We start from the raw sequence: 16768 nt of genomic DNA, 5'->3' as shown, positions 1-16768 counted from the left end.
AGTGGACTCCCCAGATATCCGAACCCCTCTTTCCCCATCACATTCATCAACAATGCCTTCTCAGCAGCTGTGCACCCAGTTGGGCCTGGCCAGTTACACCTATAATTAATTTCACCATTGGGGCTCTCACACTTTTTGAGAGCTGGGGTTTCTCTGGCCTTTTTTTTTTAAGCACCCACAGACCTAGCAAAGTGTTCTCCACACACATGCCCTCTGCAAGGCTTCTTACAAAGAATCTCTAGAGTGTGTATATGTGCAAGAGGGTGAGTACTGTGGGTATGTGTATGAGTGTGGGTGTAGATGTGTGTATCATGTACAGAGAGCTGGGGAGAGGACAGCCAGGCATCTGACGCAAAATTTAAGGAGGCGCTCACTTTGCTTTAATTTCAAGTCCTTCTCTGCCTTTGTATGTGTCTGAGAGTGAGAACCTCCTTAAAATTTGGAGTCTTGGCCCTCCCTGGTGGCACAGAGGGTTAAAGCACAACACTAAGAAGCTAAAGCCACTTCAGCATGAGTTGAATCTCCACCCTGGAGGTGACCCACATGGCGCCGCAGACCTCTCCTGACCAGCCCGCTGCTCCCCTCAGCAGTGTACTTCGTGAGTCGCCTGTTCTGCTCCCCATTCTGTCTCTGGTGAAGCCTCTCACAACCCCTGCACCTCTGGCCTGTTCCCCAGTTCTGTAGGCATAAATAAATAAATCTTTTTTAAAAAAAATTGAAGTCTTTTTTACCTCACTCTAATCCCAGCACTGCTTGTATCTCTGTGAGTGTGCACATGTGTGCCTCTATACATATGTGTGCATGGAAATGTGTGTTGTGTAGATGTGTGAGTGTGTGTACATATGCCTGTGTGTGCATTTGTGTTTGTGTCTTGGCAGCTCTCTCTGGCTTTGGGAGATGCCTTCTTCTCATTTCTCTAGGAAGGTTCTGGCTCAGGACAAGCCAGAGCTAGTGCTGCCTCAGCTTGGCTCTCACTCTGCTACCAGATGTTCTGAAAGGCAGCATGGTGTCCAGGAGAGCCTGGCTACAAGCACGCAGCCCCTGGCCTGCCCCAAGAAACAGGGGAAAGTTACACTTCTTGGAAGACGGGGTCTCTGTTTCTTCACTGGTAAAATGTGACAGGGCCTCAAACTAGGGACTGAGTAGACTTTGTAGTATAACAAAGGCCTAGAAGTTCCTGGCATGTGTGGGGCAGGCGCTCATCTCCCCAGGCTCTCAGGTAGCTCAAGTCTAGAAGATGAAAGTCACAGAGATAAATCTTCTGTACAAAACATGCTGTAAAAATAATGTGCTCCCCCCATCATTATTACTGTTTTATTTACAATTGGAAAGACATGGAATCAACCCAAATGCCCAAAAGTGGATGACTGGATTAAAAAGATGTGGTACATATACACAATGGAATATTACTCAGCAATCAAAAAGATAGACTCATTCCTTTTGCAGCAACATGGATGTAGCGGGGAGGCATCATGCTTAGTGAAATAAGTTGGAAAGAAAAGGAAAAATACTGGATGGTTTCACTCATAGCAGGAATATAACGGACCAGGCGAGAAAATAATGATAATAATAAACAGCTACATACCAGAGACATTTTATGGGGATGGAGTGGGGAATGGGATAAAAAACAGGGGAGGGGAGAAGTGCACTGGACTATGGTGATGGCACACAGGTGATTTGGTGATGGGAAACCCAAGGGGATTACAAATGAGATGGAAAAGACACAAAATGATATAAAAGTAAACATATTATGTATATATAAAAATAATGTGTTGGGAGCCTTTGGGGGTTGGGCAGGAGAATGCAGTCCTGTAAGTCTTCGGGAGGAGGTGGCATTTGAGCTGGGCTGGGATGCACTTCACAAACATGGGGGTGGTTAGTCCTCACAAGACCTGCTGAAGCAGGAACCACAGGCCACTTTACTGGCGAGAGAAAGGGCTCCTAAAGTCATGCAGGTGGAAGTGGTTGAATGAGGATTCAAAACCAGGTATTTCTGACCTGTAGGGCCCAGCTTCTTTAGCACCCCCTTTTGTCTTCTATCCAGGGGGAAACACAGGCTCCCTGGCCTCTTGACAGACACCATCTGCATGGGGCAACTGATGAACACACACAATATGGCCTGCAAACAATGGAAGGCTATGCACAGTTGTGTCTACACTGTAGTACAGAGAGTGACTTCCAGGGAGCTTGGACAGAGCAACATGGGTAAGGAGGGGCACGGTGCCTCCTGGCCTCAGCTCTCTCTGGGAGATGGACACCTTCCAGCTAGTAGGACCCCACCAGGCCCCAAGGAGAGCAGCTATGAGAAAGCAACTAGGAAAGTTACTGTGTCACTGCGGCAGAACTCTCCAGAGCAAGTCCTACTGCAGGAGCGTGAGCCCCGAGATCTGGAGCAGGCCCCTCCTGGTTAGGGACCCCTGTGTTGACAACGTTCTGGCTAGCAGGAAAGGAGGGCTTGGGCACAAGGCTCTTCTTGGCTTGGGACATTGTCACATCATCACATAATAGCAAGGCCAGAGGGACCCAGGCCTTGGCACACTGTCAGGGAGCTGAGATGCATGGAGCGAGTTGTCTTACAAAGTCTGCAAAACTGAGAGGCCTGGGGCTTAGGCACTGGGAGTGTTTGCACCGCGGCTCTGCAATAGTGTCCTGCACTGACTGGGAGCCCCAGCATGAAGCGGGCTGGCTAAGCCCACACAGACTCACATGCTGCCTTTCTGGAACAATGAGTGCTCCAGGAATTGACCAGACTCAAGAATGCCAGCTGAGGCTTATGTGCAGTAAGTGACAATGTGGTTGTGCTGAGGTGGGTTTGGGAGATAATTGATCTCTGATGCTCCCATCAGCTGGGCTGGTCAGTTCTTGTCCTGCCACCAAGTTGTTTTATCTGATTGTTTCCCCTCCTGGTTCAAGAGTCTGACCCTTGCAAAGAAATGATAAGGCTCCAGCTCGGTCCTGAGAAGCTCCTGTCATTTACCTTGACTCCCCTGGCAGCAAATACCCCTTGCAGGCAGTTTCTGCACGTGGAGACTGGCTGTCCCCCAGTGCGGATGAAATTGAATTCAACCACGGACCCGTGTTGGAGTGGCTCTCAGCTTCATGGCAGCAGCTCTCCTAGCCTGAGACCAACCCGCAGCCTCCTCCCTCTTCCTTGCTCCCCTCCTGAGGCCACAGCCTGACGTCCCAGAACTTGTCAACTGGTCACCCCAATCTTGCCACTTCCACTTTGTTAGTAGCCAAGGATTTCCAAGTCAAAGTGAAAAAGCAAAACAGAATTGGAGTCAGTGACTTGATTCAGCTAATCATAAACTTTAAAATGTCAGCTGCAGTTTGTTAGTGTGCCAAACTCGATTATTACTGCATAAAGAAAGAATATATAGGCTGGGGGGGGGGGTGGGTAGAGGGAGAGAGAAGGGAGAAAAAGACAGAAGATTAGTAGATTTTTATTATTTTTTAATATGCATATGGTTCTGTGTTAATTAAGAACAAATACCCAAGACAAATCTTCTTGTCTTAGCTACATGCTTGCTTTGGTGCATCTTTCCTCTAATACCAATTCTACTAAAACCTTAGAGTGTTCTGGATTCCAGGATAAAGTCCATGGATAGCCCCTTCTATCATGAGCCAAACGCTTCCCCCTAGGCTGGGGTTTTTTGTAAAATGAAAGAAAGTATCCTGTTTTACAGGGGGCTGGGATAATGCTGATAGTGGCCGCAGGGGCCCCAGGACAATACCCACTAGTCTTTGAATTAACACAACATCCTCAGACCATGGATTTTTATTTTGTCTGCAAAGAATATTAAAAGATCTTACTTAAATTTTAACTGGGGGCCCTTCCTGGTGGCACAGAGGGTTAAAGCACAGCATTAAGAAGCTAAAAGCCACTTCAGCATGAATTCAATCCCCACCCTGGAGGTGACCTACATGGCAAGGCAGACCTCTCCTGACCTGCCCGCTGCTCCCCTCAGCATTGTACTTCCTCAGTAGGACTGTTCTGCTCCCCACTCTAACTCTGGTGAATCTTCTCACAGCCCCTGTGCCTCTGGCCTGTACCCCAGTTCTGTATACATAAATAATAAATAATCCTTTAAAAAAATTTTTAACTGGAACAAAGTTTCAGTGCTGGTTTCAAATGAGTTGGAGAGTTTTACAGGCAATATTAAGACATATAATTGACTGGAATCTGCTCTGGAGATTTTTTGGAGACTCTCCTCCCAGCTGACCACTGTCAGGAGCACAAAAAAAATCTGGAGTATCTGTTACGTGCTAGGTGAGGAGACTGGTTTTGCCTTTTGTACCTCCTGAAAGCCCTGCAACATCCTCAGTTTATACAGATGAGGAAATTCAAGCTCAGAGACACAATTCACTTGCCTGAGGTCACACAGGGAGAGAGTGTCAAGGTCTGGTCAAGGGTGATGCCGCCACCATGGGCCCCTTCTTGCTGTCTTGGAGATTGGAAACCTGTTACAGGGCCCTGGCTTCATAGTCCCTTCAAGATCCCTTGCCCCTTGACACTTCCCTTACTCTGTGTTTGCTGGAGGAATAGTAAGTCTGTCGCCTTCCTAGAAAAACTGAAGAATCAAGATGCAACACGCAGATTGTGTGTGCAAACTCACATGATGACAGCAGATTAAGCTGTTTCTTCCTTAGATGTGTCACCCAACCAGCTCCCTGGACCTCTCTGCATGTGGGTCTGACAGAGACAATATGTCCCGATGGGCTAATTAGTACTAACTACCCAGGTCACTCCAAGGCCACTTAGGAGAACAAATGCAAATGACAAAACTGATGAGCATTGTGGTTAAAGACAGGGGAAGGGAGAAAAGTGTTGTAAGACAGGAGGGAAGAAATTACTTTTTGCCTCCTCCAGCCCTCTCTTAGCTTAAACCAAAGCCGGTTGCCATTAGAAAAATGCAACCATTTCCGGGGAAACCTGCACAGTAAGAACTGAAGACATTAGAATTAAGGGACTCCAAGGAAGAAGCATGGAGAATGAAGCTAAACTTGGGGAAATGACATCCAGCAATGCCCAGGGATGAGAGGCCCCTGAATTTGTAGGCAGGCCTTCCTAGTAACCCTAAGTGTTCCATCACACACACACTGACTCATAGTCACTATAATAGGCCCAGGCCAGGAGGCCACATGTGCACAGTTTGGGGATACCAAGGAAGTAAGTTTCCTGCTGGCTATGATTCATTGCTTTGGGTGGCTGTAAGTAAAGACATGTCAGATTTGGGGGATGTGTTAAAGAAAGCCCCCTCTGTCTTTGCTGTGCTACTTTACCACTTCCAGAGACCTTTAGGAGGAATCTCCAAATAGAGACACCTTCTCCAATTTCACAGATGGGAAGATGAGACCTAAACTTTTTTTTTTTTTTTGACATGGACTATTTTAATGGAGCTGGAGAAAAACAAATTGATGGACTGAAGGCACCTCCTGTCGCCATTGATACAGACCCTTCCAAGGAAGGTTCTGGCCCAGGCTCCCAGTGGAGCTGCAGGCATGAGCCATCTAGTGCAACAACAGTCTTGATGAGTTGGACTTCAGGGTAGGATAGTGGAAAGGAGAGCTGTAGTCAGATCAGCTTCGTTCCTGAGCATCGTTCCTTTCTAGTCTGTAAAAAATGTTAATAACAAGATCTTCCTGTAGAGTCCTAGAGTTAAGTGAAACATGGGTGTGTCCTCTCCCAGCAGAAAACCATACCTGTCACTGTCCTCCAAGGGAATGATCACAGCTCCATGTTCTGAGGGCTCCCGGAGAGCCTGAGTGTGCCCAGCCCTTAGATATTAGTTCTCTTTTGTGGACACATAAGTGTCAGAGCTGGAGAGGCCGTGGGCTGGCTGGGCTGAGCCTTGGTGGTACTTGGTACCTTATCTGGCATCCAGGACTGTGAGAGCATCCTCAGAAATAGACTCAGAGCTGGGCCCACCTGTCCCTGGCGATTTCTGAACCGAGGAACCAGTCCACATGAAGCCCAGTCTCAGTGACCTGCATTGAAAGTTTGAAATGGAATCCTCCCCCTGGAGATTTTTCTGGTCTGTGAATCTTACGAGACATTGGTTCATCATGTCCCTGCCTGGCCAAGGGAGGCATCTGGGAGATTCTTCAGGGACCCAAAGACTTGTCAGTTCTAACACTAGAGAAATGACTACAGATCCTCAAAGATCTACTTAACAGTGCCACGATTGTAAATGAGGAACACTGGATGCTTCTACCCAACCTACTGTTGACCAGAAGCTTCCTCCCAGGTCAGTGATCTGGGTTGGATGTACTGGGGTTGGCTGAGAGAGAATTTTCAAGAGCCAGGAAACACCTGGATTGTTGTTCTCAGTATTCTTTCCTCCAGGAGAAAAATCTGGAACCTCTGCTGGAAGATACTGCTGTTCACATGTCCTGGGAAGAAAGTATTTTAGTTCCCTCTCCTAACAGTTCTGGCGAAGGTGGCTCAGTCAGAATCCCCCAAAGAACCACACCGAGGATGTTCCTAAGCATGGCAGAAAGGCTGCAAGTGGGGATGCATTCTCCCCTTTTGTAAACATGTTTTGCATCCATGAGTTCTGTATTAGAATGGAGTAGGGGGCCAGTGGGGACTGTGACTCAGTCTCTCCCCAAATTGCCACTCAAACAAAAGCAAACTGCAGTCTTGAATGAAGGTGCATTTCTCTGGTTCCTTTGAAAATTTTTTCTTCAACAAAATTCTTGCGTTTATCTTTTGGTTTCTTGTGTACTCAAAGCTACAGAACTCAAAGCTTTCTCAGTACAACTGAGAACCCAGCACTGCTTGGGCTGATAAATAGAGCAGCTTTAAAATGCTTAGAACTGAAGACAGACCAACTGTGGCGAGAGAAAGTAAACACATCCATGCACCAGTCAACCCTAGCAAGCTTCTCCTGAGATTACAAACTGAGTTCCTGCCTGAGCTGGCGAAAATGCTGGGGCAGGTTCTGTGAGGAGCAGGTGGAGGGGGTGGGGCAGGGCCACAGAGCAGTGTCCTTTGCTGCCCTGGGTAGTGTCCCAGAGGAGGTTGGCCTCCTGAGAGTCCACTCTGGAGCACGTTTGAACGTTCCTACGCACAGCGGACTCTGCCAGCTTGTCCCCAACTGGCTTCATGCTTAGAAATGTCCCAAGAAAACAGGAGACCACATCATTCTTTTGCTCCTATCCTTTTCGTGTGGAAGTGAAATTCACGAGTGAGAGAACTGGAGTTTTTCGCAGAAGAGAATTTAAAACTATATAATTCGATCCGAACATTTGAGAAACTTTTCCTATGGAAAATATAATCTTGTACAAATTCCTTTCCAAACACACACAGACACACCACACAAATTGTTTTTATGTGAACCAATTAATAAATGCTAATTCATTCAGGCATATCTCCACTAAATTACTGTTTCATTTAATTGCAGGGGAATTTTCCATTACTAAACTCTCCCTTGCTGATTTTTTTTTTGCATTATTTATATATTTTTTTTCAGTTTTACTAATAGTGAGGTTGGTATGCGATATTATCTGCTGTTTTTATGTCTTAAATTCCTTTTTCATTTAAAATGTTTCCTCATTCTTGCGGCTCCACGTAATCTGGGAGAAACATCATTAAATGCAGAAACGATTTTAGACATAAATGATTGAAAAAAGCACCAGCTGAAATTAATCTGACAGGGGCGCGTCTTCTTTGATTGGGTTACTCTTATTTCAGACATGCAGGAGTGTGAGCCAGTGTATCCCTGCTTTGGGTTAATGTGGGAATGTTTTCCTATGTCAACGAGTCACAAGTCTATCTGCAAAGATTGTGAGTGCACAGCCATGGATACGGATCACAGGGGTTTTAATAATAAAAATAAACATCAAATCTCTTTATGGACCCGGACACAAAGCATAATCCCTCTTTCCTTTTCATGGACGCCAAATCAAGACTTTATACTTACTCACAATCCAAACCGGCTGGTTCCGAAGATCCAGCCTCTTTCTATGAATAGAAAAATGTGCATTTTCCAGCAGTGTTTAGGGACTGCTGAGTAGCTATGGTAAGGATCGTGCCCGAAAGGCTGTGTTTTGAAGTAGAATTATGATTTTCTTATACTCGACAGGCAAACATTCCATGTACCTGGGTACCTTGGTTCTGAAATAAGTTCTTTCATTTTTATTTTCTCTAACCACCTTCTTCTCCTCTCTCCACCCCTCCCCCCCTTGCCTTCTTTCAGCGTCTTCCTCTTCCTTCTCTATTCTTTCCCGTCTTTCTCTTTCACAGTAAATTATTCTGGAGGATGTGAATGATTAAACTGTTGACTCTAAGGTTTAGGTATGAAAAGGCATGTCACTGTAAGTAAAGTTTCACCTTTATACCCAACTCTATCAATAATTATAGAACAAAATGACTATTTGTAAATCTTTCTTGCAATTAGCTCTTACAAAAAGGATGCCCTTTTTTCCCTGAACATACTGAATTCTATTGATGTCACTTTTCACAAACAATTAATTACAAAGCAGAGTAACCTACTCCAAAATGAAATTGGCATATAAAAGGCCTGTGAGTATATCCATGGGAAAATATATAACCATAAAACATGTAGCTCATTAAAATTAGAGCTTCGACCCCCTAAGAAGAAAATTTTGACATATTTTCGCATTAGTAGGTGTTTTCCTTTGAACGAAAATATCTTTTAATAAGTAAAACTCTATGAGATTGATATTTGAGTGATTTTCCCCCTCAACCCTTTTGTCCTCTTCAGAAAAATTAGGCAGAGTTCTTTTGGGTATCGTCTGATAAAATTAATTAACTTTCTTTCCACCCCAAAAAGTCCCAAATAAATGCCTCCAATAGACATCAAAAAAAGTGTCAATTAGAAATAATTACTTCTTATCAATCAGTGGGGCAATTAAAGTGACAAAGCTTGAAAAGATACTTATCTTAAAACTAATTCACAAGGTAGCTAAATTATCTCCTAATTAACTTGCATTGAGGAGGGTGGGAGGACGGACCATCCTGAAACAAAGATGAATTGAGGGACCCCAATACCTCTTTATGTGCTTCAAGACTGTTTCCCATTCCCAGAAGACCTTGTTTTCAACCTACGCAAGAAACCAGGGGACGAAATAGACCCTCCCAAATACATCAGGCCCCTTTGCTCTTTCTAAGACCAAAAGAAGGGACGAGGGTTTCCACCTCAGACAGATCTGGGAAGTTAGACACCGGGTCCTTCCTCTGTGATGTGATCTCATTTTACCACTTGAAATACCTATTTTCAGGAGAGGGAAGTTATTGTATGGAAGTTTTAATGACAACCTGCTTGCTTTTACTAAACCCTTTTCCTCGATAGAGTAGTGTTTGTATTTTTATATTTATTCTGTGTTCCTTTCTCGTGCATCTTTAAATAGTTAAACAATGTTTTGCTTTAGACAATCTTTGTTCCCTGATGCTACAAAATTCCTGGTGAATTTCACAAAAAGTTTAATCTGTGGTTGACCAGAGCATATCTGAATAATTCAATATTTTCTCTCAAGGTCCCTTTATAAGAATAAAGTTGCAAGACAAAAAATATTAAGATCTCACTGCAAAGCAAGATTAGTCCAGAATGAGCTAAGGGTGAGACTCAGAGGCTGCACACTAAACTTTTTCCTTGCACCTCTGATTACTGCAAATGGTGTGTTAGCCTCGCTCTCACGAAAAACCCGGTGGCAGCCTGAGCCCCCCGTTTCTGCTCCAGAGAAAACTTAACGGGGTAAAGCAGAACCCAGGAATGTAGCTGGGAAGGAAAGAGAAGCTGCCACAACCAGAGAGGAAAGTACTTATACAAACAGGATCCCTTTATGAATTCAACTCTAAACACACATACAGCCATATCAGGTAAACTGATCAGAAAGATGGAAAAAAAAAAGGTCTCTAGCTCAGGTTTGCAGAGAGAGGACTGAAAAAAGAGAAAGGAACATTCTTGAGTCTTTTGAGTTATGTTTGGGAAAATTTCTTCTGTTTTAACATTAAACTAAAAGAGCAAGCTTCATCCTTCCTTCTAACGTTATTTCTTTATTTTAGGGGAGGCGAGAAGAAGACCCCTTGCTTTTCCTAGACAGAAAGAAATAAAAGACCTCTGAGCAGACTGAACGTTGTTTGTAAAAGACTTCCTCCCCAAACCGAAGGGCGAGACATTCACCTAAGGAAATGGGTAAGTGGTTTGACCCTGATTAGAAAGAAAGTAAATAATAAATTGCATCTTTTTTCCTTTCCTCCTTTATTCCCATTAACTCTAATGAGTGCTTCTAGATTGAAAATAAGTGTTTAAAACAGAATCAAACCAACCCGAGGGACCGTGACAGCGTATGATCTCTGGAGCAGCGACAGAGGGAAAGGCTCTCGTCCAGCAGGGTAAATTTGAGGTCCAAGAGCACCCATTCGTACCACTAACAGAAGGCCAGGAGAAAGTCCAGATTTGGGGACCCCATCCAAACCCGGAACAGAGCAAAAGCGGTCGGAGCCAGGGCGATGAGGCATCCGGCACCAGGGTAGCTCAGCCTTGGAGAGACCCTCCAGATTTGGAGACCGTCCGGATTTAGAGGCCCGGCGAAGTCTAACGCACTCGCATTTGGCTAAAGACTAAGGCTCTTAAATCTCCCTCTAGCCTCAGAAAGTGACCAAGGAACAAGTGTGGCGTCCGGGCGCTGCAGAGTAAGGGGTGTCAGGCAGCTCCGCTCCGTCCCCAGGCTCGCCTACCGCGTGGTGCCCCGACAGGGCCGCCGCCTCTACTCCGAGCCCCTCCGAGTGCCGGCACCCGGCCGCGGGGATGGCGGTGGCCCACTCCCACCGGGAACTGGGAACAGGGTGGGGAGGGAGCTTGTTGGGGACTGGATCTCCAGCTCCAGAACTAACCGGAATAAGAAACCATCCGGCGCCCCAGGGGGTTCCTCCACCCTCCGGAGCCGCGGCCGCAGGACCAGAGACGCGGCTAAGCTTAGGCTCCTGCACTCTCCGCTAAATAGAGATCTCAGCCTTGCGCCGCGCGCCACCCGACCCTCTTTATTATAACAAATGTCCCGTTTGCCGAGCGGGACTTCATATTCGCGGAGAATTCATCTGAAATATTGATTTCCTCTCACTTCGCAGGCCCAATCGATAGTGCTGCGCCCTGGCCCCATAAATCGCCTTCCCCGCAGCCTGCCCGCTTCCATCCATCACTGCGGGGCCGGCCGCGCCAGAGCCGCTGACCACACTTGCTGCGCGCCAGGGCGCCGGTGCCAGTCACGCCGATCGGCCCCGACCCTGGGACTCCTTCCCGGCATAGAGCCCCTTAGCTTGAGGAAAGCCAGTGCCGCCGCGAAAGACCCCAAGCGCTTTGAAGGCCCGGGGCCCGGGCCCCCGGCACCGGTGGGGAGAGGGGTTTGGCCTCTCGGGCAGCACAGTTTTCGAAGGCCAGACGTCCCGCGCGCAGCTCCCATCTGTCCCGTGCCCCGCAAGGAAGGTCCGAGTGCACTCACGCAAGGCCCCCGGGCCCCAGGCCACCGGCTCCTTTCCTATAGACTAAAGAAGTGCTCGGGGCTCAGGATTCTACCCGCAGGCTAGGACTGCTGCGCGCCCCAGGAACGAGGGCTAAGAGGTGGGGGCAGGGGAAGCGCAAGTCCAGCACCCGAGCGGCGCTAGGCCTGCGAGCGAGCAGGGTGCCCCCTCCACTAGGCCATACGAGACGCGGGTGGAGAGCAAGGGACACCCTTCTGACCCCCCACGGAAAGCTCCTCACCGCCCTGTGTAGTCCGTAGAAATCGAGGTCTGCGGAGGGCGGCTCCGCGGGACCATGGGACCACAGTGCCGGAGAGCAGCTAGGCGGCCTCAGCGGACTGCCAGGCCCGAGGCGCCCCCAGCTGCTTCCCCACGCAGGTGGGTCCCGCGAGCCCGGAGCGTAGGCTCTCTAGCCCCACCGACCCGAGCGCGCGCACGGACGCACGGGGACGCGGGGGCTCGGGGGTCCTGGCCACGCCGCGTCCTTACCGGATCTGATGGAGTTGTGAGGCATCGCCAGGGAGTCGCACGCAGCCCGCTGAGGGCTCAGGGCTTCCTCAGGCAGGTCCCCGCCTCGCCCTTCGCCAAGCCTTTGCCCTGCAGGGACCCAGGGAAAGGGGCATGAGATTCAAATCTGCGGCCTTAGATACCTCTTCTCTTCCCCGGGGCCCTGTTCTATGGGTTCTCATTGCCTGGCAGGGGTCAGAAGATTTTTAGGAGAAATGTGTGTAACCTTAGCCTGGCCTAACTAAAATACGTCTGTGTGGAGGATCCCAGGATTGGGGGTGCGCTAAGGAAGCCCCAAACTCCGGCTCCAGCCCTATCCAGTTTAACTTGGGAGGGAACAAGCTGCTAGGCTGTCGGGACCTTCTCCCCCTTCCGAATCACCCCACTCCCGATGTCAGCTTTCAGTCACCCCTGGGTAGCATACCTGGCCTATTGGCCACAGGCCCTCACTGCCCGGGTCGGCCTGAGATTGCACCCTGGACAGAGCGTCTCTCCTGGTTCTGAAGTTTGTTCCCATCCAAGGCATTGCCGACTGGTTTTATCCCGCCAGGGCCCTGAGAGATGGGTCTGGAGAGGCTCGCAGGCTGCCGATTGGCTGGCTGGGTGCAGGGGGGTGCGGGAAGGGGAGGATTTTGCAAGGGGGACATGGCTGAGTGGACTCAGGAGTTAGAAACATTCGCTGGAGCTTCTGTTTCCAGCGGAGAACAGCGAGGAAGGCAGCTGAGCCCTAACTCAGCAGGCCTGGAAATATTGGAGGAGTGGGAGATAGAGGCCTCAAGGCCTGAGGAGGCGGGTATCTGGGTTCTCCTGGGATCACTGCCCAGCAAAGGTGAGGGATAGTGTGGCCCTGTGACTCCTTGCCTCCTCTAACCTCTGCACTGCTTTGGGGCAGGGAAGCCTATTTTTTCATAGGAGAGAACTTGTTTTTTATATTCCTCATTCATTATGGTAGAAGCCTGTTCCCAGGGCCAGAGGCAAGACGGCCCTAGCCTCTCACCACTGGTCTGGACTTTTACCAGGGCAGAGCCCTAAAAGCCCATTTTCTCCATACAGCCCAGGCAGGATCCACACCCTCATATCTGTAAGTTAATGTAAATGGTCACATAGCCTATTTCAAGAGGACCTCTCTCTCCCTTCACTCACTCACACACACACACACACACACAGCCTTCAGACCTCTTTCTTGTTCTTTGAAGATGTTGAACTTGGGGGGACGAGTTCAGCAGACTGACAAAGCCAGGACCTAGCTTTCACCTCTGTGAGGAAAGGCCTTGGAAAGAAGCAGGGTTGAGTGGTGGGTACAGCCAGGCAGGGGACCGAACAGACCTTAGTGGTGATAAGGCTGCCTTTCTTTCCTCACTGGGCATCTTTTCCATTGGGGAAGAGGAATTGGAACGAATGTCCTGAAGCACCTGCAGGCTCTTGGGGCATAGCCTGGATGCTCCCCCAATCTGTCTGGATTCAGGGTGATAGCTGAGAGACCAGCCATATCCCCTGACCTAGAGGGGCTGGGCCAGCTGGAGGGGCTGTTCCGGAGCACCGAGATTAGCATGCATGGTGCTTGGGTGACAGGTGGGCAAAGAAATGGGCTACTCAGGAGGGTGTGTGTGCACACATGTGTACACATCTGTGTGTGAAAACACAGTTTTTCTTAATTAAAAAAGTTTAACCTTTCATGCAAATTCACTTCCTCCTCCCATCCAGACTTTCTCATTCCTCAAGAGCAGAAATTAATCATTTTGTGAAAAGAAAGAGAACACGAGTGTCCCTAAGTGAATCTTCCAGATTTATAAATATCGCTAAATCAAAATAATAGGTGCTTTATTGCTTTGAACGTTTCTCCAATGTCTTTATTTAAGATGATCTGTGGTTTCCAAATGTCCAGATATTTCACTTCTCTTGTCAAAACCCCTGGAGGCAGTGACTGGCAGTGCCCCTGGAGTATCTCCTACCAATCCCCAGTAGCTCAAGCCCTGCTGCTGTGGAACAGCCTGGCGTGAGAAGGGCATGGCAGAGACTCCGGCCCTGCACTCTGCCCTGGGTGAGCCTGGTGAACCGTGCTTCAAGCAGTTCTGAACACCTCAGAGGGTTTACCCAAGCTGAGGTGCTGAGAAGTAGCAGTAACCATGGAAACTCACTGCACCCATTCTTGCCTATTTCCCCTGCTTAGCTCAGAAAAAAACAATCCCCTTCACCCTCTTCATTTTTGGCAAAAGTTCTCACAAGGGAAAAAATAAACTGGCAAGTTGTCAAAACATGCCCATTCCATTAGTGAGGTCATTTAAGAAAGTCATTTTAATATGAAAACTTAAAGGGCAAAACCACACTCAACACATTTTGATTTCACTTCTTTCCCAGATGCACAAGGCATAGTCCCATGATTGGAGCAGAACTCCTAAAGGCAGAGCACAGTGAGAAGGCAGTTAGCTCCAGTCACAAATAAACAGAGGCCTCAGGCCTGTTGCCTAGTCACTTTGGAAATCAGGCTGGGTTCCTAGTAGGCTACTAACCAGTACCCCAACTCATTCTCTTTCTAATCAGTCTCCCCCTCTGCAAAATGAACAGGTTGAAATAATGTCTTTTATCACAACTTTTTCTTATACTAAATTAAAAAAATCCAAACTTTTAGTTAAGCATGAACTAAGATGTTGCTTAACATTTTAAAATAAATTTAGCATCACAGCAAAAAAGACTTAGGTCACTGGGAAATTTAGAATACACTTCCCCAAAGGAAACTTCTCCAAATCTTTTCAGCTTTGAGGTGAGATGATCAGCTAGTAACTTGTTAAACTCATTAAATTAAAAAAAAAAAACTCAGCTTTTCTCTTAGAAAATTTATTTAGATGTCAAATAGACAAGGGAAAGTAACTCTGGTTTGCCCTTAAAACTATGGCTGATCTGGCCATCGACTGGAGTATTTGTTTGTAGAAATATTTCCAGGTTTAACTTTGAAAGCGTTGAACATACATTCTAGGTAGTTGCCAGCTCTAGTAAGTATTCTGTGATGTTTTAATTATAAGTTGATCTGCTGAGCCTTCAAAAGATGCTCTTTCTTTCCAAGATTTAGCTGAAATCCACTGAGCTGAGCTGAGTGTGCCAGGGATGAGACCTAGAACATTCATTAGACATGGGGTTTTCAGAGCCAAAACTAAACTGTCCTGGGCCAACCAGTGTGAGTCGGTCATCTTTGCTGATTGCCAGAAAGGAAAGTTTGGGGTCTTTTGAAAGCAGCTCAGCATATAAGCTGACCACTAGGGCCAGTGTTTCACTGTGTGAGTGGAATCGTATCACCTTCAGTTCAGGCTAATTGACCCCCTGAACTCTAGCACGGTTCAGGGGCCTTTCCTTCTCACCCCTGGCACCCCAGGAGAGGAAATCTGGGATCACTTCCTCTACTTTGACATGAAGCCTCAGCTTTTTCTGTGCAGATTACCCAGAAGCCAGCCTAGGGAGGAAATCCCTCCCTCCTCCCCCCCCCCCCATTCCTAAACCCTCTGTGCTTACTTGCTATGGCAAACAATTCCTAGGACTAAAATGTGCCCTTTGGGAAGAAAACAGCAGCTCTTTACTTTAAGTTGGAAGGCAATGTGAAAGAGGGCCATTTCCTTTCTCTGAGCCTCAGTTTCCTCTTCTGTGGGAGGTGGGTGCAGGTGGGGAGGGGGAGGGTAAGACCTGCCTCCCTGCTTTGTTGAGAGGATGAATGGAATTATGAATGTGAAAGCCCTTTGAAAACTACAGCTCAGTACAAAAGTTAATTATTATTAGACAACAAAGGCAGGAGAAATACTTCCAAGAGGGCAGAGTTAAAACTCCTCTAAAATTTTGCTGTAGAAGTCGGTTCCTTTAATCTTTTCCCAAAGCCCTGTGAGATTTTCAAGCAGCCATCTGAGCTTTGGGTGATGGACAGGTGAGCTGTTGTATAGAAAAAGCCAAGGAGCACCAGCTATGGCTTTAGGGTGGGTGTGGCGGTTGTTGTGGGGGCAGGGGTGTCTGTGAGGGGACAAATTTATTGTCTTTGACCCAAAAAGAGGGGTGCAGAACCAATGCCAGAAGGGGCGCACCAGTACCAGGGCAGAGCTTCCAGCCTGCCGGACTTCACCTGTTCACAGGAGACTGGTGGTTTTTTGCTTTACCTTTTCTCCGTACACACTTGCCCAATAGGGGACATAGCCACATTTCTACCCTGTGTCCACACCTCAGGAAATGGCCAACAGCTTACCCTGCGGCCTCCTGGCGGCTGGGCCAGGGAATCAATCATTAATTATCCCAGCTCCACCTCTACCCCCCAGGCTTTCAAAACACAGAAATAGAAATACAGGTCCTGGCAGGTGAAAGGAAAAGGGACACAGGTTGTGAAAAGCAGTTTGGAAAAAGCCACTGGTGGCATTTTTCCAGTTGGTTTGGGGTTGGAGGTGTGCTGTGGGCACCTGTCTCTTGAAGTCTTTGCCCACTTCCCAGCCCCTTCTTGGCTGCTATCTGGGCTGTTGAGAAGAACCTGGTAAATTTAGGGCTGAGTAAGGAAGGCCCTCATGGGAGAGGCAGAAAGGAAGGGGACAGGAGCCATATCTAGAAAATAGCAGGCAATTTCCCCCTCAGTTTTAATAGTTTTTAAAAAGTTACAGTCATCAACCAGGCCCTTTCGCAACCCATTTTGTAGGTGAGAACACCAAGCCTCTGGGAAGGTAACATGTCCAAACTTTCTCAGCTGGTAGGTGGCTGACTCAGTATCTAAATAAACACTAGTGACTCAGGTCTGGCCTTGAGTGTTGAAAATTC

General features: G+C 47.7%; 1 protein-coding gene across 4 annotated transcripts in view; it reads right to left on the bottom strand.

Annotated features, from left to right (window-relative positions):
* Nucleotides 1–12504, bottom strand: part of PAX8 (paired box 8) — a 54846-nt gene extending 42342 nt beyond the window's left edge. For 3 of the 4 annotated variants that reach the window (XM_012727383.1, XM_012727384.1, XM_012727385.1), the window contains exon 1: nt 11975–12058. In XM_012727383.1, coding sequence (XP_012582837.1) covers nt 11975–11999 — 25 coding nt within the window. In that variant the 5' untranslated portion in view covers nt 12000–12058. Of the gene's footprint in view, nt 1–11974; nt 12083–12416 lie in introns of those variants that run through there. The other variant, XM_004686095.2, reaches the window with a different exon arrangement.
* Nucleotides 12505–16768: the final 4264 nt, after the last annotated feature.

The sequence above is a fragment of the Condylura cristata genome, unplaced genomic scaffold (genome assembly GCF_000260355.1).
Source record: "Condylura cristata isolate star-nosed mole 26May11 unplaced genomic scaffold, ConCri1.0 scaffold00020, whole genome shotgun sequence".
Taxonomy (NCBI): domain Eukaryota; kingdom Metazoa; phylum Chordata; class Mammalia; order Eulipotyphla; family Talpidae; genus Condylura; species Condylura cristata.
This window is presented reverse-complemented; position numbering and strand designations above follow the sequence as displayed.